Source organism: Phalacrocorax aristotelis, chromosome 21 (assembly GCF_949628215.1).
Source record: "Phalacrocorax aristotelis chromosome 21, bGulAri2.1, whole genome shotgun sequence".
Classification (NCBI taxonomy): Eukaryota; Metazoa; Chordata; class Aves; order Suliformes; family Phalacrocoracidae; genus Phalacrocorax; species Phalacrocorax aristotelis.
In genome coordinates this window covers 2979370-3005350 of record NC_134296.1, presented here as the reverse complement: position 1 = coordinate 3005350, position 25981 = coordinate 2979370, and the positions used below count along the sequence as shown (strand labels likewise).

At 47.2% G+C, this 25981-nt stretch overlaps 2 protein-coding genes across 9 annotated transcripts in view; one reads left to right on the top strand and one right to left on the bottom strand.

Moving 5' to 3' along the window:
- KCTD20 (potassium channel tetramerization domain containing 20) overlaps positions 1–17830 on the bottom strand; it is a 30826-nt gene extending 12996 nt beyond the window's left edge. For 2 of the 6 annotated variants that reach the window (XM_075115803.1, XM_075115807.1), the window contains exon 1: positions 17751–17830. Coding sequence is in view for 3 of the 6 variants with exons in the window: in XM_075115808.1 (XP_074971909.1) it covers positions 2474–2544 (71 nt within the window). In the remaining 3 variants the exon portion in view is untranslated. Of the gene's footprint in view, positions 1–2473; positions 2636–4925; positions 5044–15567; positions 16067–17750 lie in introns of those variants that run through there. The other 4 variants (XM_075115804.1, XM_075115802.1, XM_075115806.1 and 1 more) reach the window with 4 other exon arrangements.
- Positions 17831–18494: 664 nt separating this feature from the next.
- On the top strand, positions 18495–25781 carry ETV7 (ETS variant transcription factor 7). Of its 3 annotated transcripts, XM_075115658.1 has the most exons (8): positions 18495–18621; positions 20628–20745; positions 21031–21195; positions 21477–21584; positions 22446–22637; positions 22936–23078; positions 23436–23536; positions 24157–25781. In XM_075115658.1, the coding sequence occupies exons 1-8, from the start codon at positions 18616–18618 to the stop codon at positions 24254–24256; spliced, it is 933 nt and encodes a 310-aa protein (XP_074971759.1). In that variant the 5' UTR covers positions 18495–18615; the 3' UTR covers positions 24257–25781. The 3 variants fall into 3 exon arrangements, with proteins under 3 accessions (XP_074971759.1, XP_074971761.1, XP_074971760.1); XM_075115660.1 differs by lacking the exon at positions 21031–21195; XM_075115659.1 differs by lacking the exon at positions 21477–21584.
- The last annotated feature ends 200 nt before the right edge of the window (positions 25782–25981 follow it).

Below are 25981 nucleotides of genomic sequence, written 5' to 3'. Positions count from 1 at the left end.
TAAGCATAAATTGGCTGGTACCACAAACTTGATCGTGAGCAGTAAACGAGCACCAGACTTCTTAGCTCGCTTCTCAGTAACTTGTTTGTATGCTCAGATGCTGAAGGACCAGGTAGAGATGAGTCTGCAGAGGAGTTGAAGAGTCACAGCTTGTAGACAGCTGGATTTTGGGAGCTGGGAACTCATGAATATCAGAAGTCAGTGTCACATTCAGTGCTAAAGATCAGAGAAAGAGCCCCTAAAGACGCTGCAATTGATTTTTGGGTTTGGGTTTTTTTTTTGTTCATTCGTTTTAAAGGAGATCAGTATTGCAGTCAAAAATCAAAATTCACATCTGACTCTGGCCACTGGGTTTGCCTAACTTGGAGCATGTAGGTCCCTCCTCCCTCCAGAACATGACGATGTTAAGAATGAGCTGTGCAACTGAACAAGCATCTCTGTTCTCCAAACCATGTGCTGATGGTCACGGTGAAGTCATCCTTATTTGAACTTCAGAGCTAACATTTTGTTGAGAGAAAAATATAAAAGTGATACTTAAATTTTTTTTAAACACAAACTGGAAACTAAGTTTTATTTAGCAATGCATCTTTGGCACAGACAATTCATGCTACAAACTTTTTGCAGAGATAAAGAGGCCGATCCTTGCCCTACTTAACTCTAAAGAAAAGAAGGAAGTGTACTGGAATGTAAAAAGGCTGGGACAATCTTCAGCACATTATCCTTCCCCACCCTAATGAATCTGAGGCACATCCAAACCCACTTCCCAAGGTATACAGCCCTCACCCAGCTACTGGAAAGAGCTGAATGGCTTAACTTGTACAGACCAGCATAAACAGTACACAGGCGATGCGTGCGAAGAAAAGTAACATGTGCAACAGAGAAAACCCATTTCGATGCAGGACATTTTATTAAGTGAAAAATAACAAAAGCATCAATACAGACTTGCTGGTTTCTAACTTTTTAGTGTATTACTTGTTCCTTATCCTTACTCTTGGGATTTTTTAAAAGAGCCATTATAAAATATTTTAGGCAACAACTTTGCAGAACTTCACAGAAACTTCAAAGAAAAATAATGAAAGGCTGAGCTGTCAAAATCCATCGAAGAGTAAAGCCCTTTACTGTAATATCTGACAGCTTATGCACTGCTTCACCGTCATCTGGCTTGGCAAGAAGGAATTCGCGTAAGAGAGTAAAAATAGTAGAAGTGAGTAACCCTACTTCACCGTTCGGTTTGCAAATGGTGAACGACGGCCAGCCCACTGAGCGAGTGAATCAGATGGTTTGCAATCTTCCACTCTTCCTAAACCACAGCGTAACCACGATGACTTAAATAAAACTCCAAACAACTCATTTTTAAGGTGACAACACTCCTTTAAATCTACAAAAACATTCCCATGTACAATTATTCTCAGAAATATGAGCAAGCAGGAAACACGCATACGCAGGGTGTGCCTGACCCAATTCTCCAGCCTACTGCTTTAGAACAAGATGTATTTCTAATATAATTGCACGCCTTTCACAAAAGTTTAGCCTTGCTTTAATTTCTTAAAAGATATCCTTGGAACACGCCAAAAGTTCCTCTAAACATAAAATCAGAAAAACAAATTAGCAATGATTGAATTCCTCCCTCTGGAGAGGAAAAGGGAAATCTCACAGGCTTAAGATAAATACCGAGAAGCATTTCCCTGTACATAAGGATTAGCGAATCAGTATGGGGTATGGCTAAACCACAACAGGGAGTGCAGCATGGAGATACCCAAGCCAGGAGAGATCCGCTGCCCAAGGCTTCGCTGTGCCGTAAACAACGTGAGGATTTGTCAGCTGGAGGCCAGAAGCAGCCTAGCAGTATCAGTCCTGTCCCACGCCGAGTTAGTAACCTGGCCTCTCTCGTAGTACTCACCACTCACATTTATCTTCTCTCACCTGGCCTGCTCTTGTGCCCCCTACACATTCTTGCAACTGGGCTAAGTAAAAAAAAAAGTGCTTAAACTTGCTATGAAAAAATATCATATTGGCAAGTAGGCAGCAATCCAACTTGCTAATTTTCACAAAAACTATTTGCTTTTCATCATCAGATGCTTCCTTTCCTGGAGAGAAAGGAAGAAAAAAATATCCATACCGCTTGTCAGCTCAGTTCAGTGGCAATAAAAATTCCCCAGTCGCAGGGAAGCATTCCAGAGGGCTGTGCAGAATGAGAGTAATCCAACCGTTAGAAAGGCAAGAAGTAAAACTTCCTGCTCTATTAAAGATAGAGAACAGATCTGGGGGTCTCACTCTGTAAATATGATGGAAATCCACTGAAAAAGGCAGGTTTGAATTTGCATGAATGAGACTGCAATCAAACCCCAGGAATTTTGGCCCCAGCTTCTGTTTGTTCCCAAACCTGTAACTTGGGAGTCCCTGAAAGATTTTACAAAAGAAAATGGAGAAAGTATGGAAATAAAACAGCATAGAAGGATACTGGGAAAAAAACCTGCCAGGCTGCGCCTGCTCTAGTCTCGACAGAGCCTCCTGTCTTATGCTCTGCTTTGTTCCCTGCTGCATTCCCAGTAAGAGGGAAACACAGCACCATCAGGAAACTGGAAAAGGCAAAATAAGTATAAAAAACGCCTATTAAAACACATCTTCAGTATAAATAATATAAAACTCCTCTAGAGTTTAAAATGCAAGAAGCCGCCTTTCCTTTCACAAGTTGCTTGGAGTAAACACAAGCCTATCGATTCTTTATCCGCTAAAAATAAAAGCGAGCGACAGGCCCGCATTGTCAGTACTGCACAGTTCACATTAGAAGAAAGGCACTTCTAAAGCAATGACACATCCTGCTTTTGGCCAAATTCTACAGTCTTTAACCATTTTAAGATTCAGAGGGTCTCTCATTCCCACAGCAGGTGTTTTTTTTGGTCTTCGTTTTTTTTCAAAAGCATTTTTCCAGTTGTCAAGTACAAGTCTGGTTCCTCGTTACTACTTCTCTTTTAAACATAGGACTTGCCTAGGAGATCAGTTTTTACCCTCTTCCAGAAGGTGAAGTGCCACGTGTGAAGTCTCACATAAGTAGGGAAGCTGGTGCCATCAGGCTACCCTGGGCAAGCTCAAGGCAATGTCAGACTTGGCAGGTCTGAGGTCAGCCACTCATTGGCACCTGGAGATATGCCTGTACCACAGGAGAACAGCATAAAAGTGCATTCACCCAAATTGCATCAGATAGAAAATCTACCTGGAGCCTTCAATGTACTTTTCTCATGCCTACTAATGATCCTTGCTTCATTCTCTGCTATAAACACAAACATAACCAGACAATAAAAGGCTGATTTATAGGTTGAACTAGCACAAGCACATTACAAAAGGCTTTTCCCTCATTATGAAATAACTCTGTCAATATACAGAGGAATCATTTTCCATCTGGCTTTGAAATATAGATGGAAAATAATGTCCAGCAGGACTGATGCAATGCAGGACAGCCCGCAAATTCTGGCAAGAGACAGCAAGAAGGCTGATGAAACACTTGATTGTTTTCTCCTATTCTGTGCATAGTGCTTCACTGTTAGCAAAGTTTACAGACTTACTCGTTTACTTGAGGCTTAACAAAAATCCACTGTTTCTACAAGTGCAGTTCAAAATTAAAGTCTGCAATACGTTTTTTGATGGTTTAACACCGCACATCCACACCTTCGTTTTTTAAGACCCATGGTTCAGCAGGTTCTTCCATAACTTCCAGTGCCCGGTTTACGCGCGGAAAGCTCGCATCGCTGATGATAGCACTGACCCACATCGGTGCCCCACACTGACAGCATCACTACTTTTGCCAACCTATAATCGCCAAGACTAACGCATGCAGAAAACTTGTTGAGTTTTATGAACTTGAAGTATCTTTCCCAAAATAGGCAAGTTAATGACAGCCTCATCAAGTGGAACAGATGAAGTGTATCCAGTCATGTCCTACCATTGGGTGGCTCAGAAGGGAACCAAATTTCTGAATAAGGCAACAGGTTAATGCTTTGCTGGGGCTATTTTCCTCCCTGTGAGGCTCAAGGTACTAGTGTTAGAGCACAACCAAGCAACCTATAAAGGCAATTTTCACTATTCATATCACTGGGTTTAAGACAGTCACCTGAAAAGTTATACTACCTGATCCTCATAAAGAGCTTCTTAACACTATAGTGATGGCAGCTTTGCTAGGGCTATCTGATTAAATTCACTCAGCAATTTAAATAAAGCTGGCCATGCCCATATAGAATATATACCTCCTTTCTAGGCAGAAGGATGGAGCATGCAGATCTGACCAGGGTAAGGGGAGAAACCCTGGTGAAAGATGAACTTCTACAAATATAAGCAGGATTTTCTTCCTAAAGGCTAGAAAACCAAATGTTCCCCTGCTAAAATACAGAATACTGAGCTAAATAAAGTTTTAAGCCAGGTAACACCTATGAGTTACACTTTGTCTTCACCTATGTTAGATTAAGCTACAAATACTCATGTAAAGAACTTCAACAGGAGCAACAGCAGCAGACAATAGTTTTGTCTTGTATTGTCTGTTCCACCATTTTCTGCAAAACTACTGGCAAAGGTTTTAGAAAAAAACCCCATGTTTTAACAAGACATAAAAGCAAGACCTACCTTAGCTCTTTAGAGTTTAAATGCTATTTTCTTTCTCAATTTTCCTTCTTAGACAGTTAAATCTAACTTGGTTTCAAATTCACACCAATTCCTACATCTACACTGCAAGAAGTCAAGCTTCTCAATCATACAAGCTATAGAAATAAAGCATAAGGACAACAGTACTTCCGAGCAGGCTCTAACCCCAAGCCCAATATACCTGCAGCAATCAGAACTTCCGAACAGGAATAATCACCCATGCTTCCTATTGTAACTCGGGAGCAAACCCACTGCCAATCACCCCCTCTCAAACAACGCAGCTCTGTACTTACTGGCGGCTCATATGTTCTCAGTGCTACCAGCACCAATATCCTGAAATCCTTAATAGAGGGAAGCACTAAGTCACAGCAAAGCTTCGGAGTTTAAACTGTTTGTGCGGCAATGGTCACTCCCCCAAAGCCCAGATGTCTGATTCACGTAAATATTTCAGTTTAAGAGTCTCCCCCCGCCCCCCCAGCTGATTCATGTGAAGTTTGAATAGAAAAATCTGTATGGTAACAAATAGCTTTGTTTTAAGCCTCCTATTTCCAGCAAAAGTCCCCTCAAATCTGTCTCCCTAGATGCCTGGTTCAGCCTGTTTTTGCAGGAATCGCATGGCAGAAAAGGTGCAGTTTTATTCAACCTTTGATGCCATATGGTTAAATACACTCCTGCCACTCACCTGCCAGACAGCCCTTATGCAGGCAGAAAGGAATTAACTACCAGAATTCCTGAATACTCACACAACCATGTGCATACAGATTCCTGAGTCCAAAAGACCTTGGACTTGGGCCCAAACAAATTTACAGTAACTGAGGATAAAATTAGTTATTTTGATATGTTAATTGCCCCCAAGACACATCACTAACAAGCCCCAATAAGTACCTTCTTTCCTCAGAGCTTGGATGCCTATGCACAGCATTGCAGGGGCATTACTTGTTTATGTCACCTGGAAATGGACCCTCTATCAGTTCAAATATTAAATCAATCTATTCTGTTGTTCTTAATGCTTTCCCCTAAGATATATCTGCATTGCTCAGAGACTGCTCCAACAATTTCACAGAACAGAATTAAATATATCGCATATCATCAATAATGTATCATTTTTAATGCAACAGAACCTGAGGTAGGAAACTATCTTTGTCCTGACTCATGCCAGTGATAAAGCATGTGTGTGTACTGGCAAGTTTTAAAGTCTCATCATTCCATAGCACCTGATTAATGAAAACACATGTGAAGAGATATCTTACTGAAAAACAAATCAATCCAACATAGTAAATTAGTGACAACTTGTTTTTATTAAGTGACTCATGTTTGCACTGTACTTACACACAAGGCATTGCACTTGTTATTGCTCTTGATTTGGGGGCAAGCTCTCCATTCTTTAATGCCCAATTATCTAGTCTATCCAGATACAGGTGCAACAAAGCACCTGCAGCCTGTTAAGGAGATTGGGGGGATGTAAGGGAAGAGCAACAGCCTCTAACCACTAAGGTGTATTGTCCCACACAAGGTGAGGTGGGTTACCATCATTCTCCACACAGAGCACACGGTGCTCGAGAACAAGGCAGCTTGTTGCACTTTCAAAGCAAGCAGAAGAGCATTCACCCCAAAAATCAGCAAGGGCATGACAGCAGGGTACGAATTAACACTTCAGCTCACAACTGAGGGGCTGAACACACCATTACCCCCCTCCTATCTCCTTCACCACAGCAGCCTTAGGAGAGCCAGGAGTTGCAGACAGCATCTGAAGCCCCACACTTGGAGCTGTTGCCACCTGCGATTTTGACCTGCAGTGCAGGGTCCCAACACCAACACCCACCCTGCAGCACCATAAAGGATAAACTACCTCTTTGCTTTCAGCATAGCAACTAGCCAGTGTGCATCCTCCCGAGATGAGGATCACTCTATGAAGAATCAGGGTATTTTGAAATACACAACAGTTTTAATATGAGTGGGTTATTTTACAGCAGAATATCTGTGGAGAGAATATTCAGACTAAAAATTCCTCTCCCCACTTACTGAGCTCTTAGTTTACTACAAAAAGTTAGTTGATGTTTCACCCACAGCAAAAAGCACCTACTTGCTTTGACTCTTATTTTAGAAAGGCTGCGAGCAGCTTAAAACTCCACCTTCCTTCTCTGGAAGGGATCCCAACAAGTAACTGCTCACTCATTCCCAGCTCATCTGCTACAACTCCAACTGCCATTCATTTTTAACCAATTACATGGCAGCAGCTTGAAAAACTAACAATAGATGCCACACTTTTGAAAGTCGAATGCAGTTACACTAGCTATTCACTGAAGAAGTTTCAGAATAACAGAGCATAGAGTATAAAAAAAACCCAAAACCAAAACAGGGAAGCTGCATACCATTTAATGAAAAGCAATTAAATTTGAAAGTAAATATTCCAGTCTTGTAAAAACAGTTCAGCGGTACTACGGTCAGGAGGAGCTCAATGCTTACAGATGGACCTGAATAAGCTCTGACCTACCCATACAGCCGTGCCTCTGTTTCAGGGCCCGAAGGAGGGCTGTACGAGGGGGACGGGAATGGGAATAGGGCACAGCATTGCAAGCCAGCTCCTCTACCTGCAGCACAGGGCCCTGGTGCACTGGGCCAGGCACTCCTGTCGCTGATTAAAGGTCCAGCAGCAATTTTGTGTCCAGTGTGAAGAGCAGAACCGGGTTCAGCAAAACTCATGTGTCATAGCCCAGCACAGGAGATCTTTACCTAACTTTGGTACGAGACAGGCTGGCGTGGGATCCCTGCCAGGGTATCTGGCATCCCAACCAGGCAGGGCCATATCTCACCACAACAGTCAGCGCGGCAAGTCGCTGGAAGCCAGCTCAGATAATGCCGCTGAAGCTACAGCTGTACTGTCCGGCCAAAGGGCTGAGGTGCTCCTTATGAGCAGTGGCACAAGGAAAGCGAAGACTATCAGCATTGACTGTAGAAACAAAGGAGTTCTCTGAATCAAGAAAGTTGTTTAGTTCACAGTAAGATAGAGACAATAACAAGCAAAACAAACATAAGGCCTACCTTTTGGAGCGTTAGTAACCTCTGCAAGTAATACTACAGTAATCCAAAACCAAAATAAACAGAAGAGTTTTATTTAGTACAATTGCAGCTCTTCAGGAACACACATCTTTATTTATTTTTAGGGAGGCAAGAGCAGGGGCTAAAATTTCAGCTAGGTAAAGCCAACCATTAGCACTCTGTCAATTTATGTCAGCAGAGAACTCGATACCTTATTTTCAAGAACTGAAAAACATCTTGCTCAAGATTTCAACTAAGGTTTACGATGGTACATTGGCAAGGCACCTCATGCTTTGTTTACATGTCTGGATAAATATTTTACATGTCAAGCATAGTTATAACACTTTCTAAGAATATTCCATTACATTCTTTCTTATGTGACTAATAATCCTCTCACAAAAATATTTGGCTAGTGTTATGTTTCAGCAAAATTAGCCAGGAACCATAGCCATATTTCGTGGCAGTTTAAAAAAAGGAAAATACCACTAAGGAAAAAACAAAATTGAAAAAGCAGGGACGATGCCTATTTCAACACACATAATGAGGTGTTCGTGCAGAGGAAAGGTGCCCATTTAGGTACTGAATAAGGTGGCTCTTGAAAGTGGAAAGTTCTAAAATTGAAATGTATTCCAGAACAGTCCACTCCAGCTCATTTTTGACAAGCAACCCACTCACCAATATTCCAGCCAAAATTACAGCTGGCTTTATGAGCGCTTATCTCAAAGACAACAAGCAAAAGAAAGGCTAGGATTTTTTAAAATTTATTTGATTCAAGGAAACAGTCTTCAAAGTCTGTCCTTGTGAGGAATATTGAACTCCTCTGCTGAATAATCCAAGAGATTCACAAATAAATGAGCATATTCCAGTAGTAGTACTTACGCATGATTTTACAAATCCTTAACAAGGAGGCAGATCTTACTGCAAAGCCTAATTAAAGGGTCTATTAACGTACAAAGAAGCGCTCTCTAACCCTAGGATTTCAACTCAATCCTGATCAGACGTGACCAAAACCGTGACATTTCAGAGCTCTTAACGTGGACTGAATGAAACAAGTTTGCTCTTTTCAGTCTGGCTGCCAACTAGCCAAGAGACTTAGAAGAAACCACCATCACTAAGTGAACCTCTTGGTGGTAAACCTGGACCAAAATTCATGTTGGCAGAAGTCTCAGCACACTCAACACCAGCGGGTGAATGCTTCCTCCCACCCCGTCTGCGGGATACCACCGGGGCAGCACGAGGGTGCTGGCATCCTCATTGTCAGGGCTCCAGCTTCTCTGGGGATAAGGAAAGCCTTTAAGTCCCATGGCTGCCAACCTGGCTGGCCCGAGTTCACAGACATTTTGTTTTGAATTGTTATTTTTAATTTAGCTGTGACAGTCTCCTAATTAAATATAGCACTAAGTGTCTGCAACACACAGGGTGAGAGACTGGAGAAGAGTCTATTTTCTGCACGAATAACAGTTTCATCTCTCAGAAATGAAATAATTCCACTCTGCAAGTGGTGAAATGGCATTTCCCATAGCTGCCCACAACACCTTTAAAATGGTCTTGGAGCAACTTAACCGCGCAAAGTGAAGACAGATACAGATGCCACAGCCATGTCATATTAACCAGTTTTCGGAAAACAACTGAGAGTCTCAAAAACAGCTTTTAAAAGGAGAGGCTCACCCCATGACCTTGGCACAGAACATTTTGTAATAGGGACATTTGACAGACAGGGTACCATTTAAATATAGCACAGCCCTAATGCACTAAGCTCTCCACAGCTTTATAATTACCAGTAAACAGAAATCCAGTTTCCCCCTTGCTCATCCAACACTAGGTAACAGACATAATTAGACTGTTTCACTTCAGTATCTTGCACAGGACATTCAAAGCTAACCATCTCAAAACCAGCTGTTTATCACCTCTCCTCAAGTCTGACAGCAAAACCGCATGTAAACGCATTTCCTCACTATCAAATATGTTCATTTAGGTCTTTCTGAGAGCGCCACATCATGCAGCCCTCCCAGGGGACTACCATCTCCAGCAGGCTGGGAGCAGTGATGCAGAACTGAGTCACAGCAACGTTTTCATACCACTCAACAGCCGCCAGAACAGCATGTCTGACCACAGCCTCACCCGTACATTTGAAAGCGGACAGGCTGCTGCAGGGAGGGGGACAGACACACGCATGGGCCCTCTTACAGGATCTGAAACGGGGGACTATTCTGGGAGGTGGTAACGAGAAAGCATCCTCTCCCACTTGCTGCTCACACATGCCCAAGAAATGTGCATCATCAGTATTTTTCTCCATTAGTGCAGCATCCAAGTCAACGGCTTTCGATCATACTCAGAAAGAAGGTTTTAAATTGCTGTGCTGTACAGCTTAATCCAGAAGTAGCCAGCGTTAAGGGTAAAAGCTAAAACCTGTCTGGTCAAAAATGACTTAAGTACTGTGTTTGGTTTTGGGCCCCTCGGGACAAGAAGGACCTTGAGAGGCTGGAGCGTGTCCAGAGAAGGGCAGCGGGGCTGGGGCAGGGTCTGGAGCACAAGTGTGCTGGGGGCGGCTGAGGGGGCTGGGGGGGTTTAGCCTGGAGAAGAGGGGGCTGAGGGGAGCCCTTCTCGCTCTCTGCAGCTGCCTGAGAGGGGCTGGAGTGAGGGGGGGGCTGGTCTCTGCTCCCAAGGCACCAGTGACAGGACGAGAGGGAACGGCCTCAGGCTGCGTCAGGGGAGGTTTAGGTTGGAGATTGGGAAAATGTCTTTAGTGCAAGAGTGGTCAGGCCCTGGCACAGGCTGCCCAGAGAGGTGGGGGAGTCACCGTCCCTGGGGGGGTTCAAACAACGTGCAGACGTGGCCCTTGGGGACATGGTTTAGGAGGCCTGGGGGTGTTGGGTTGGGGGTGGGACTTGATGATCCCAGAGGTCTTTTCCAACCTTCATGATTCTATGACTCACACATTAGTTGATTTACACACCATAACAATGTATCTCATAGAAACTGGAGATTAGCAAAAAACTTGAGGATTTGCGGTGCTTTACATTAAAACTAAACCATTTCACAAATATACCTGAATCATCTAATTTGAAGATCACTGAATAATCTTACGATTTTTCATATTTGCAACTTGGTCTGTCTGAAAGGAAAAAGAACAACGTAGATCCTATAGAAAACAGCCCATAGAGGAAAAAAAGATTGTGCTCCTATATATTAGAGAAACTCCATAGATTTAACAAATCAAATTGTACCAGCAAATCAGCACTTTCTGAAATTTAAATAATCTATATTTCTTGTCTATTCCTTAGCTGGCCTCCTGAACAAAGTTACAAGAAATAAGGCAAACTTTTTTAAAACCTCCAAAGTCTCCTTTGCCAACACATTCAGTACAGTCTTTTTCTAAAAACCATTTTTGCATAAAAGGCCTCTGCTACCATAAACTTCCATCTCCTGAGTCCGCACCAGTCACTAACATCTGATGAAGGGCAGTTTCTCAAAGAGCATCAGACTACAGGGAGGTTTGCAAGTGCCCACCAGAACACTTATGTCAATGGATTAGGAAACTCATTCATAACCACCAGCTGCTACAGAGATAACATTCCAGGCAGATGTAACCTTTTCCATGGCTAGAGATTATGCAATGCTATGATTCTGAATCCACTCACCCAGGGGAAGAAGAAATTAGTTAGCTTTCACACAGGTTGAAGCTCCCTCATTCTGTTTCTCTGTTATTTGTTCCAGTTACATTAACTAGCAGATGATATTACCTGCACATGAACTGGGAGACTTGTAAATCCACCCAGCTGATTTCCACTCCTACTAGAAACTGTTGCTGCAACACAGTAGCTGCAAACAGTTTCTCTCGTCCTGCCTTTTCCCTGCGCGCCTCCTTGAAGGACCTTTCACTTCAGTTTCTCTAAGTTATCAGAACACCTTGAGTCATTCAAGTTATAAGACAGATACCACTTAGAGATAAATAACGTCAATTATTATTAAACTCAGAAAATTGCTAAAGCTGGAGTATGTCCTTAATCCAGACAGTGAACAGGACATGCTACAACATCATGCGGACTCACAGATTAATCTCAGGAAATGTCACCAGCTGTTGTCCCAGCTGAGTGAGCCACGGGGCTGGGCCCCAAGAGATCCAGCTACACTTTCCAGACCCAGAATCACATTTCTTGATGAAACCCTCTTTTATTAAATACAGCCTCACTACTTTTGCCTGCCTAATCTGTTTTTCAAAGCTTTGTTGCCAAAACCTTACGTACAAGAGCATTACCTGGCAGCAGCAATCACCGATTATGCTACATGTTTTTTATTGCTGTCACAAGAGCAGCTGTCGCTGGACTTGGACATTCTCGCACTGCTCCGCTGTGATGAGCATTGGGCATGAGGTTCAGTTCTGCTACTTTTATGGCTGCCAAGCTCTACTTCCTCCTGAATACTCTTTGATTCAATGGACTAAACTACTACATCCCAACACACGGCTCAGGGATGTAGCGCTATTTTATGAGAGCTGGTTGGTAGTTGCATTCATTTCCCTGTTCTTGTAATACACACTTTTGCCACTGAAAGTATGACTAATAAATTTTAATCCATATTATTTTTCCACAAGTTGCAAAGGCAGACCTGACACTCACATAGCTGTGCTCTCATTTCTCTCTCTTTTTTCAATTTCCCTCACTTTTTTTTTTTTCCTTCTTTTGGCTATTTCAGTATAGGATCCCATGCAGTTTTTTTTTTTTACTCTCAGAGTAAATTGCTGACTAGTTCTCTAGTCACTCTGGCAGTGGGATACATATGACCTGTTCCACTTTATAGTTCACAAGGGTATTACTATATTTGCATGATCAGCAGCGAAACCGATGCAATGACTGAACATTGCCACACTCAGGAGCAATCAGTGGATTAATGTAATTTTTACTAGCTGCAAATAACACATTTGAGGTTGTCCTGAGAACAAAAGCCAGGAAAAAAACAAATCCGTTCACTGCTGACAAAATTATTGAACATTGAACTTCAGCGACTACAGCCCACAGTCAATGCCTATTCTAAGACTAACAGCCATTGATTTTACCTCCCGGTTTCAGGCCTGGGCTCACAAAGCAGCTGTCCTTCAAAAGTCACAGCCCTGTTTCGTGCTCGGACAAGCAGAGCCAAACAACACACAGGGCAACATATTGTCTGGGCTCAGGTCAGACGACACATCATGACTGCAAATTAGAACTTGAACAGGAGACAGGAGGAGAAACAGCCATGAAAGCTGATGAAATGAGACATAGGGAAGGCAAGTCCCAGGGCTTCAGCTACTTAGAACATCTGTAATTATTTCCCTGTACTAGACTCCTGAAACACACCCATGTGAAAGCCCACTTTGCTCTGCCTTTGTGGTTCTGCTACATTACAGCCCAGCCTAGTTCGCTCACCAGTCTGCTGCAAAGGAATTCCAGTCACCAGTTCCATGGGGACTTTCTAACAAGGTCTTGATAAAAAGAGGCTCTCCACTACTTCCAGACCTGAGACTGAAGGACATATTCCTCAGCTATGGCCTCCTGTTATTAACCTCTTCCTCTGGAAAGCTGGACAGCCTTGGACTCTCAAAAACACTGCTCCACAGCCTCCCCCCCCACCATGCACAGACACATCCCAGGGCTCCACCTTAGCTGTGAGCCACCCGAGCCCCGCTGGGGAACAAGTGGTAGCAAAATCAGGTTGTCAGGCTCTGCAGCAGGGATTAGCCACTAGCCATTCTCATCTCAGAAAACTGCAGTTTTGATATTCACACTCCTAATCTGCCATCCTCTATGCTGTAGGCTGGACAGAGTCCCTCCTTTAGGTCCTCCTCACGCAGCTGTGGTTGCCTCCCTTTTCCCCAGGGTAACGCAGGGCTGCATGGGGCATGCTAAAGCACTCCCTGCTTACCCTGGCACACAGGGGGTTGGACTCATCTCACCTGAGCAGTCTAGATTACAAGTCCCAGCTTCTCTATACAAACAGTGGTAAGAAACAGGCACTGGAAGGCAACTCAGCTCCTCAGAATGCAGACAGGATCAGCCTGGGCTACGGGACAAAAGATGAAGTTTGGGAATTTTTCAGAACAGGGAGTATGTACAGTGGACAGTAATTTACATGGCAAGGCTGTCCAAAAGCGAGGGACCCAAAATTCTACTAACCTCGGTAAAAGACGGCCCACAAGCTCTGCCCAGCTGTCATGCTGGAGTTGGAGGGGATGTTGGGATCAGACACCTGAAGTCTGAGGGGCCTACATCAGCAGTCTGGCCAAGTCCCCCAAAAAACAGATATCGCAGTCACATTGCTTCTACAGAAAATGTTAATTTTACCAAATTGGTAGTTTCTGAACTCATCATTATTCATAAATAGGATAACTAGAGCTAAAGCGGAATTAAAAATGGTGGTGGCTCCCCAGCCTTTTACATTTCCCCACAGAAAAGTATTTATTGTGCTGCTTATCTGAATAAGGGTTAAATTAGCCAGTAATGAACTTATCTAGCTAAATTTACTTTCTATTAAGCAATTCATTTAAAAGTCAAGGGATCCTGTAGACAGCTGAAGCTGCCATTATCAGCAGGCACCAATTCAGCATTTTTCCTGTAAAGAAAGAGCTCATTATCTACATATTCCTCTGGGATCTTTACACAGAAAGCAGCAGTCCCAGAGTCTGTTCCTAAGCTAAAGGCTTTAGGGAGGCTCACTTCGGATTCATTAAACAGGAATTTACTTTCTGGTAGGAGGAAGCATTTCTGACACCATCTTTGTCAAGACCATGTAACTAAGAGAGACTGCACAGGGACGCGCTATTTCAGGTAGCTCTGAAAGTCTCCTTTCACAAGTTATTTGGCTGCTGAGTTGGCCTGTCATCATGTAGCGACTTTCATAACAGGACTGCAACTTTGTGATGCAATTATTAATGCAGTACCACCACTACCTACAGCTTGGCCAATACTCCTTTATGATCACAGCTTTCAGCAAACGGGGACAAAGGTGTGTTCATTGCTGTACAGCACTGAAGTCTTACAGCAAATTCATTACAAAGGGTTAAGTATTATTGACCTCTCTCTACACTCAAATTTTCTACTTACGGGTTTTCAGGTACTTCAGGTACTTAAATAGGAGTTAAAAGCATTACTTTCAAACAATATTATACTCTGTTTCCTTTGACTACGCTGCTACACTGTGAACTAAACGCTTGGCTGCCTGTCATGGGCACATGCTATGAGTTCAAGATGAGGTCGAGTGACAAACACATCCTAGCATGCCCCACACTTTGTGCTGAAAGCATGAACTAATAAAACCAGACATGATTCTTACTTCTCATGACCTGGGAAGACAGACTGAATCAACACACAAAAAATGTTACTATATCCTGAACAGAAAACTCAAAGCGAGTAGTTATGAAACCTCTTGGATTTGGAGTAGACGAGACTGAACATGCCAAGATATGAAGGCACCTCAAAAAGACCAAGGTAAGATCAAATTTATGATCAGATCAGATAAAGTAAGATGTTTTCTCAGTTCTGTGGTTAAAAATACTCTGGGGAAGGAAACAAAGATGACTTATGTATATAGCTCAGGGAAAGCTACCTATTGAGCAGAGAAAAATAAAGTGTAACATTGAGTAATTTTATACTGGCCACATCCAACAAACCTGGCCACATTCACATGGATCTTGGATGATACATTTCTATTGGCACAATTATGACCAGTGATGAGGCTTCCTATTTTTGAGGGTCTGGAATGATTATCTTACCTTCCACTCAAAAAAGTGTCACAAAACCTTTCCAGAAAAAAAACACAACCCCAACAAAACCCCCAAAACCCCAACCACTTTCTCTGCCTGTAGGTACATGCAATCTACATCAAACAGCTCAAATGTCTTTGCTATAACTTGTTTCTCACCACTATTGAGAATTGTATAAATAACCAGTTTGGTCCTTCCGACTACAGCTTCTTCCAGGCAGACACCTGCATCTTGGCTTGGCTCACTGAAGTCCGCTCAACTTTATACAGGATAACTACAAAACAGAAAGCTCCCAAAAAAAAAAATTATGTGGTGAATGCCTACCAGAAAGATCACTCCTCCTTTTAATCCCAAATCGAACAGAAAACTCATCCCCTTCAACTCTAGTAGCAAAAGACAGTGCTGAAAGAGATCAAAAAGCATTTCACACGCTGCAGGTAAGTCTATCTTGAAAAAACCACCAATTTAGCTAACTTGGCACGCACTTATTATTTCCTTGAAAGAGTAACTTACTTCAACCTGTTCTTAAATTGTTTTAAGATAAGCTGAAATAAATCTGGACACATTCTTCTGCACAGGTTTCACTTAGGATCAGTATACATAAACTGCTCCATTTCAACCATAAGATCAGACCATAGAAGACCCTCTAATGTGGATGTTATTACAGAAAATAGGGACAATTGCACCAGTATAAGCTGTACAGGCTGCTTTTAGCATTTTTCTTAGCAACAGAAGTACGTACAAGTTGTAAACAATATCAATTAATTTTAGTAAAAAAGTAACCTTTTTATCTAAATAAAATTGCTCCACTGTAATAAAGGCATGTGGAAATTGAGTGTGAAGAATAACTAACAACTCTTTGCAAGAAGCTTTGCTTACAGACTAACCCACAGTTTTTGAGCCTACTAATTCACTCTTTCGATGCTTACATCAATGAAAATGCTTCTAGGAACCGAGGCAGAAGTATTTATAACCCTTAAATGCAGGTGACTGTCAGCAGTGCAGACCCACAGTCCGGGCACCGGGGTAAACAAGGACACACCTCAAAAGGGAGAGCTGTGCCTTTCTGGTGACTCCCCAGACACAACCTCCTTCCAGTTAACAGTTTGTGATTGCTGCTAATGGCAGCAGGAAGGATTGTGACTTTGTGGTGAGGATAATGCAGGCACAGGGAGCACAGGTAAACCTTCTGCTTTAAAGCCATAACCTACTGCTACAACAGTATTTGGGTTTGCAGCCATCCTAGCAGAGTAATTCAAAACACTCTCCTCCCTACAGAGGTGTGTTCTCAGCCTTCCAGGTTTATGCCCAAGATTGTCAGCATTATTATTACCCCTTCCCTGAGAAGCCTAAGGTCACTGAGAAGGCAGTACAGGGAGAGCAGGATCAGGGATGGGGAGAGTCACAACACAAAAAGGCATCTATGAGCAGAGGCAGGCTGAGGTCTCACCTGCTGTACCCCTTTAGGGGAAAACCCCTTAGAAACTCCTCCTCCCTTTCAAAGCATAGTGGGGCCAGAATGCAGGGGTGAAAGGGAAGGTAACCTCCAGACTAAAAACATGCTTAAGAAAAATAACGCACCAGCCTACCGCCCCAGAACGCGCGTAGGAGGGCAGCGTGAGCAACCAGCGCCCCGCTCCGCGCTCCGGGGGTGGCGGTCACAAGCAGCAGCCCCATCAAAGGGCACTGGGCACAGCCCGGGCCCCGAGGCCTCCTACACAGCGCAGGGGAAAGGGGTGACACGCCAGAGATGCAGGGATGCAGCACTCTCTCGAGGGGTAACAGCCCCCGTCCCCCGCCAAACGCAGGCAAGAGTGTAGGAGAGGCCCCAAAGGGCCCTTCTCCAGGTAAACACGAGGCAGGGGGCGGCACTCCCAGCCCCATAGCCGGCCCCTCCTCTGAGGGCACAAAGAAGGCCCCATACTCACCTCCCCAAACGCCCCCAGGGGAAGAGCACCCCCCCGGCCCCACAGGCCCCTCCAAAGCCCATAGAGAACAATGCGGCCAACTGTGACCCCACGGACATCCCCTGGGCCCCACAGACATCCTCCTCAACGCCCGCAGGGGACCGGGAAGGCCTCCCCGGCCGCCGCGGTGCCCCCCTTCCCCCGAGCACACAGCGCACAACGGGCGCCCCCAGGCCCACAAGCCACCCTCCGCGCACAGCGAGGGCCGGGAAGGCGCCAAAAGCCTCACAGAGGGCTGGGAAGGGTCCCCACAGCCCCACCCGGAGGTCCACGGAGGGCCGGGAAGGCTCCACGGGTGACCCCAGACCCTACGCAGGGCAAGGACAGGCCCCCAGTCGCCCCCGCCCCCACCCCCACCTTTAGGCCTCACTCACCGCGTCCCCGCCGAGGCCGCTCCCTCAGGCGGGCGGAGGGCGGGCTCCCGCCGCCGAGCCCCGCCCCGTCCCCGCCGCCGAGCCCCGCCCCGTCCCCGCCGCCACCCGATTGGCCCCGCTCGCAGTGCCGGCTAGCCAATGGGAATCGAGAGAAGGGGAGCGGGGCGGGGACGCCCCGGTGCGCGCGCCTGGCTCCGGTGCGCTTCCCCGTCCCCGCCCGGTGCGCGCCCCTGTCCCCGCCCGGTGCGCGCGCACCGCAGCGCGCCTCCCGGTGCTCACGGACCCGTGTGTCCCCTCCTCCGTGCACCCGCCTGGGCGTCCTCCTGTGTGCATCCTCCCATGGCCCCCCGCACCAACCCCCCGCCCCGGTCCCGCTCGCAGCAGCCCTGTCCGGTCCCAGTGGAGAAAAGGGAGAAAAGCAAATATTCGAGCTGCCCCCCCACCCCGCGGCGTGTCACACGACCCCTCCCGCCTCCGGCGCCGCGTCCACCCCCGTGGCCATGCCCGGGGAGGTGGGGAACAAGATCCCCCGGGAGGACGGGGGTCCTCGGGGACCCCCGGGCCACCGGCGCCGTCCCGATCCCGGCAGTGTGTGTGTGTGCGTGTGTATGTGGGGGCATCCCCCGGGTGGAGGCGGTGGCCGTTCCGGAGGGACGCGGGACCCCCGGCCCCGGGGTAGGGCAGGACGGGGCACGGCTGCACCCAGCCGCTCTCCTGCCTCCCGGGGCTCCGGCTCGTTTCGATTTCGTTTCCCGGAAGGATCGCGCCGGAGCCGCAGCGGCCGCAGGGACGGGACCCACCCGCGCCGGGCACCCGGGCAGCGCCGAGCACCGCTGCGGGGGGCGGCCGCCCTCCGCCGCCGGGGATGCAGGTAAGAGCCGCCCGCCCCCAGCCCGCTCCCCGGTCTCCACCGGGGGCTTCATGCCCCGGAGCGGGGGGGTGTAACACACACACACACACCCCCGGCCTCCGAACGGCCTCCCGGAGCCCGAGCAGCCGGGGGGCTCCAGCCCCCCCCCCCCGTTTGGGACCGAGCCCGAAGCCGCTCTCCCATGGCTGGGGTTTCGTTTCCACCCCCCCTTTACCCATTTTCCCACTCGAACCTTTCCCAAGGGCAATATTTCCTCTTGAAGCGAGGAAATGCCGCCTCAGAAACGCGGGAAAGCAGCTTAACGGGGAAAAAAAGCAAGGACATAAAATCAGTACAAAGTAATAAAAATTAAGAATGCATCTCTTATGCCCTAGAAATCTTTAGGAGCAAGAAAAATATCACACTTCGGTCTGTTTTTACTGAAAATCTCACTGTAAGTGAGTCACATCGATGGGAGAAAACTAAAATACCTTTTTAGAGGAGTTCTAGACAAAAAAAACCATGGCTAATTTCTTTCACTTTTATTTTTCCCCATAGCTTATTGCTTATAATGAATCCGAAACGCAGTTTTCATTGCTATCAAGCCTGTTCAGAGTTTATACTGGAGTTTCCCTGGTTTCCTCATACAATATTATGCAGCTGCTTGCTTTGCTAAAACCAAGAACCCTGACAGAACCAGCGATTTTACACCATTAGCAGAGAAATTAACACTCATCCTTCTGCTGAAGAAAACCCCACCACCCACCACCAAACCAATGCCTTCCTCCTGCTGTAACTCCCCCGGGACTGCAGGGAAGCATTTTCCCCAGGAAGGATGGAGCGCTTTGCTCCCCTCTCCCACGCTCCCGGGTTTGGGGACACCAGCTTTGCATTTAAGATGTGTCCAACCACCACCTGCTCTGTCAGCACACGCTGTGATTTTCTTCACCCCTGATTTTCAGGGGGGCTTATCTCCTCTGCCCCCACATAGTCGAGGAGCACTGGCTGCTCTAACCACCTCCGAAAATCTGCCCGAGGCTGTACTGAAGTGCCCAGAGTTGGCAACCGCTTCAGAAAATACTATTTGCAGGCAAAATTGTTAATTTTCCAGAGAATGAGGCTGAGAAATTGCTGGGATTCACGTTAATAGGTTTTTAAGGGGAAACATTATCTGCTTGGCTGCCGGTAATATTTCAAGATATAGATGGGGCTGAAAGCAGGAGCCGAGCTCCCTTCTGGCTCGCGCGCTCTGGACGAGAGCCCGGAGGCAGAGCCGGGCGACGCTGCCCCCCCAGCCCAGCAGAGGTGCTGGGGCTGCCTCTCCTCCCAGCACTGCCCGTATCACCCGGGTGGTGAGGCTGGAGGGGCTCCTCAGTGAGCAGCCGAGAGGGATGCGTAATTGTTGAGAGGTTGGGATTTAATGGCAGAAGCAAGATGAGAGGACATCTCTCTAAACCACAGGACTGCTATTTCCAGTCATGCCCAAATGATCACTGGGGCAGAAGCTGGAGATCTCTTCATGCTGTGTTTTTAAGACAAAACATAAGCATTACTGCCAGCTGTATTTTCACAACTCCAAAGAACTGAAGTACTGTCCATCCTAAAACCCTGGGCATGCAATGAGCACGTGAGGATGCCACAGGAAGCGGGTGCCAGCACGGGCACCACAGGCTCTGCCAGTCTTGGCTTCATCTTCTACTTCCCTGCAGCCATGGGCCAGCAGGGACGGATAACCCACATCCAGAGCCTGGATGAAGGCAGGTGCCTCTGCTAAAGAGAAGAGCTGGAGAAAGAGAGGGGGATCTCTGGCTACTAATGCTCTTCTTGGGCAACCAGAGATTCACCCGGGGGCTGGCAAAGGACCTAGAACCAGTGTGGAAGAGCTGCAGACAGCACAACATGCTGCTATGAGAAAGCAGTTAGAAATGATTGAGCAGTGTTTGCTGTGTTGGAGGCATCTCCAAAGCAAAAGCAGGTCCAGAGCTGGGAATTTTCTCCCACTGATGTGTTTGATCTCTTTTCCCCAGGGTAAAGTGGCAGTCAGCTCGTCCAGCCCCGCCGTCGCAGCTTCCTTACCACCCCTGTCCCAGCCCAGACACGCGCCCATCAGCGAGGGGGAGATCTTCAAGCTTCCAGGCAGGCTGAGTGAGTAGATGTTAGGCAAGTCAATGCTGCTTAAAAAGAGTTCTCACAGGGTGGAATATGGTGGGTTCAGCTGTGGTGTCCCACCCAGGGACCATTCCCTGCTGTCAACGGGGACAAGGTGGACCAGTCATCAGCATTCATTTTCTCTCTTTGGGGTGTTTTGGACCTGTAAGTGCTTAATATAGAGGGAAAGTTTGGTGATGGAGAAGACTAGTATCCCACCCTGCCCCTCAGCAGTTTTGAAGATGGAGACTGAGTTGTTTCAGAGGCTGCCCCTGGTTTCAGGAATCCAGCCCTCGCTGTGGAGCAAGGATGACGTGATCCACTGGCTAAGATGGGCTGAGAAAGAGTATTCCCTTCGGCAAACCGACGAAAGCAAGTTTGAAATGAACGGCAAAGCCCTGTGCATCCTCACCAAGGATGACTTCAGATACCGAGCTCCGAGCTCAGGTTAGACTGAGTGCAAGGGTGTTTCTGAGGACCATCCAAGTACAGCACAAGCTGTGGGCTGCTGAGAGGGGCTGGATGAATCCCAGCAGACCAGGCTTTAGCTCTGGCTTTAGTTGGGTGCTGGAGACAAGGACAACTCTCTTCCTTCCTTTAGTCCATCTGGACTGCAGATGCTTTGGGATGGGGAATAACCTCTTACTCTGTAGCACAGAAGTCTAAGCAACATCAACTGAGAGAGACTATAATCCAAAATCATCTGAGTAGGCTTTCCTTCCCTGCAGGTGATGTGTTATATGAAATACTCCATTACATTAAAACTCAAAGAAGAGCTCTGGTGTGTAGCCCTTTGGTGAACTCACCCTTCAGGGAAACCAGGAGCACAGAGAAAGGTATGATGGAGAATGGGAGCTGTCCATCAAGCAGAGCCTGCCCTCAGCTAGTGGGTTGCACACATCTGGGGTTTGAAGCTCAGCCAGCTGAACCCATCCCACGCTACCTGAGCAAGGCAACCAGGTCCAACACAGTCCAGGTCATCCAGGAATTTTGTAGTGATAAAGCAGGTCTGGTCAGAATCAGGGCTAGACAGCACCGGGGGTCCATGGTGACCAGGTAAGGCCCTGTCTACACTAGGAAGTCTACCTGCAGATTGAGATCTGGAGCAGGGAGAGTCAATAGCCAGGTAGTAGCACAGCCCTAGCTAGAGACTAGTTCTCCTGCAGTACACCCAGGAAAGGATTAAAGAAACAGGGCTGAGCTTAAATAGCATTTCTGGGCCGATGGGTGGAGTGGGAAGAGGCCCCAGGTGAGGCTGGTCAGGGCCAGCAATGCTTATAAATGCCCTGGGGGTGGTTAGTAGGAGTTAGGGTGTGGGTAGGTTGGTATTAGTGGCTGGTGCATCTGGGAGTGATTTCCTGAGCTCTTCTGCTGGCTTAGGAGTAAGATAATGAGTATCTTAGCTTTGCCCACAACAATTTATAAGGGAGTGCCTGTGCATTCTCCTATTCTAGTTTTTCTTCTGTATCTGACCCTTGCCCTGCTCAGCATCTCCTCTAACCACCCTGGGCCTTCTGCTGCTCCCGCCTTAGGAAAATCCCAGGCTTTCCTTAGCACCTGCCTGCTCTGGCTGGGCTGATACCAACCTGGGCTGTTCCTTCTGTCCCTGTTTCAGGGCTTTGGAAGATCTCCTGGGACCTGCCATAAAGCACCACAGGGTGTTTGGGTTTTTTCTTTTTTTTTTTTTTTTTTTTCAGGGACAGACTGTAGTGCTGAGGCTGCCCCGGTTGCTGTTTTCTCCTGCCTGGGTTGTGTAGAACAGCTTGTGTCTCACAGCTGCTCAGAGCCACTGAACCTCTCCCATCACAGCCCAGAGGGCAGCTGCAGGGCAGATCCCATTGGCTCTTTTCCTACAGCCTTCTCGGCCCCAGTGGATGGGAAAATTGCAGGTAAATATGATTTTATAGCCTGGTTCCCTGGGGAAATGAGATTGTGCTTTGTCCTGTCTGCCCATCTGTCTCCTTTCCATTTATTCTATATATCAGTGTGTCCTTCCCTGCCTCAGTTTCCCCACCTGAAAAACTGTAGTTCCTGCTAGTGTTTTGAGATCTAGCAATGAAAGTGCTGTGCATTAGCTCTGGGCTCTTATATTTATTATCATTGCTAACATGTGTGCTCCTGTTGCTGATTGACTCACTGGAGCCTTAGTGGGAGCTCTGTGACTATTTATTCTCCATGAACCCTCAGACTGCAGGTTGCTGTGGGAATACGTGTACCAGCTCCTCTCTGACAGCCGCTATGAGCCTTACATCAAGTGGGAAGACAAGGAAGCCAAGGTCTTCCGGGTCGTTAACCCAAATGGACTTGCCCAGCTCTGGGGGAACCACAAGGTAAATGCAATTGAGAACAAATTTGTTATTCCTGGGCTTCTGCATGTCACCTTTGTGACCTGTTCCCTTGAGCTGATGGCAGAGGGACAGGGAAGGGTGGGACAGAGTGGGCGCAGGGCTACTGAGAGATGCCAGCCTCCTGGTGATTAGAGGGAGGCTCTTGTTCCCTGGAAAGCAAACCATGATGGCTGTGGACCCAGAAGCAAGCCTGGGTTAGAGACCCCCACTGCAGCCTGCAATGCCCAAGAACCACCTTGAATGTCCCACGTGTGGTCCTGCTGCAGCCAGACCAAAACCAGGTGTTGATGCTTCCTGCTACTCCACCTCCCTTGCCCCCCAATTCTTTTCTCCCTCCAGAACCGAATGAACATGACGTACGAAAAGATGTCTCGAGCTCTCAGACATTACTACAAGCTTAACATCATCAAAAAGGAGCCAGGGCAAAAGCTGTTGTTCAGGTGAGATGAAGCAGATTTGAGAAATGAGCTGCCTGGGACGGCATAGATGCGGCACAGAAAAGCAGTGGGTTCCAGATGTTGATAGTGGTTTCATCCAGCAAGATCCTCCCCTGCAAACACAACACCCCAGTGGGGGTGTGTGTCTGGGCTCTGTCCTGTAGGAGCTGGGTGCCTGGGCTCTGGGTTCCATCCGATGCACGGTCCAGGGCTGCAGGCCAGCAACCTGCCCTGGGGCAAGCATCCATCTGCTCCCCTGCAAGGAATCCAGCTGGTGCTGGAGGAAATGCCCCTGAGCACGCCCAAGCTGGAGAGGTCCCTCCCAGGAACATCCCCAGTGACACAAGGTCTGAAGTCCACCTCCAAACAGGACAGGAGCCTCCTGTTTTCAGTGCTGGCTGCTTCCCTGGGACTAGTTTAAACTTAGATGAAGGCTGAGCTTTGTCTCCCCAGGCTTGGTGCATCCTGGGTGCAAAGGAAGAGCTGGGTTCCCCAGCAAAGCCCAGGGATGGCAGATACCTTCTGGCGAGCTCCAGAGCTCAGCTGATGAAGGCAAGGGTTCCAGCATTTACAGCCTGGTTTGGGGCTGGATTTGGATGTGCCATTAAAAAAATATATTGTAGGTTTTTGAAGACTCCTGGGGAGATCATCCATGAGAAATCCAGTAAACTGGAGCAGCTGGAGGATGAGGACCATGAGGATTTGAAAGAAGGAAATCTTTGAAGGTGGCACTAGCAGCGCATTGCAGACAGGGCTGTGCTCTGCCGGCATCTCTTGCGTCTCCTGGACAGAAGGCCACGGAGCGGGCCCTGGATTTCAAAACCTGCCCTGAGCCAAAAAGCTGTGACATCTCTGGGGCTTCATTAGCAAAACACACCCAGAAACTGTCCCCCAGCCCCCAAAGCGCAGATGAACGTGTGGGCTGGTCTTCTGTTCACTTCTCTTCTGTCCGCTGGGAGGGAATGTGATATTTTTGCTCTGTGAATTTTGATGCTTCTCTTAAGATTTAAACTGGCTGGTAAAGACCGCTCTGTTCTTACAGCGAGACGTGCTGAGCAGAGAGCACGGGAACACGTGCTCCTGGTTAAACATCTACTGAAGTGCTTCTGGAGACGAGTGGCCCTAAGCGTGGACACGCTGCTCTGAATCGGAGCCATTTCCCCAATTCGAGAATGGACTTGTATTGCAGATACGCTGTACACTGTACTCTTCTGTGTCTTCTGTGGGGTTGCTCTGGTGACTAAGGGTGGGAGTGTGCTGAAATATCCGCCCGCATCAGGCCTGGCTGTAGTTCCAGGCTGCATAGATGCCCTAAGCTGGGTCTCATTTTAACTCCTTTCCATCCATGTAATGCTTTTTATAATTAGCTGACTAAATAATGTGAAAAGAAACAAAGACAGTAACGAGTGAGCACACTCATCATCAGACACGTGCTTTGAGTCTGACGCAGGAACACCTGCAAGCCCAGGCACTGTTAGTGACCTGGAAGAAACAATGTGTGTGTTTTTGAATCTGAAAATATCCACCAATATTTTCAGATTGTTCTTCAGTGGAGGAAATAAAATACCGTGACTGTGCAAGGTTGAAAATTCAACTTCTTGTGGGTTGAAGGTCTGAAACTGGGGAATCTAAGCCTTCCTCATTCAAAGGTGGTTCCTGTGGAGACCCAGATCTTGTTCCCCCAGCTCAGCAGCCCCTAAACCAGAGTGCAACAGCCCGAGCTGCCCAGCAGCTGATGCCTGAACACAGTGCAAACGTGGCATTTTGTAGCTATGTGGACAAGCACTGATACAGGTCCTGAAAGAGCATCGTGTTTCATGGCCGATAGGAAAAGGTGACTTCCTTCCAAGCCTGGTTTTTGCACCACTGCAGAAATTAATCTGCTGCCTTGTATCTTTGCTCTGGACCCTTTCCCAAGCCCAGGCTGTCATCTAGAGCCCCATCAGCAGTGCTTTTGGGGCAGCTGTGCTGTGAATGGGTCTGGGCACTGTCAGCCTTGTGAAAAACTTTAGCAGGGGTTGGCGACTGATGTTTCCACCAAAACTGGTTGTTGCCAACTTGAACCTACAGTTCCGTTTGCTGTAACTGGTGTTGCTTCTCCAAAACTATTTTACACACGTTAACTGGACCCTGGAGATGCTGGTGGGGTGTAGCCAGCAAGAGATGGTGGTGGGACGCATGGTGGCTGGTTGGCAAAATGTCAACAGTTGGACATCTCCGGAAACGCCGGCTGAGAAGGTTCACTTCCAAAAGAAAAAAAAAAATCACCAGCTTGTTGGCAAAATGCATGTGCTTGACAAGTCAAGCAGTGAAGAAATGAGACGCTCCAGTGGGGTAAATGAACACAGCATCAGAGTGTTTGTGAGGCCCTGGCTAGGAAGGGAGGCCAAAATCTCTTCTAGGAGAGGGGGCTGGAGGTTACCCAGCGCTCAGCCAGGCTGCAGCCTG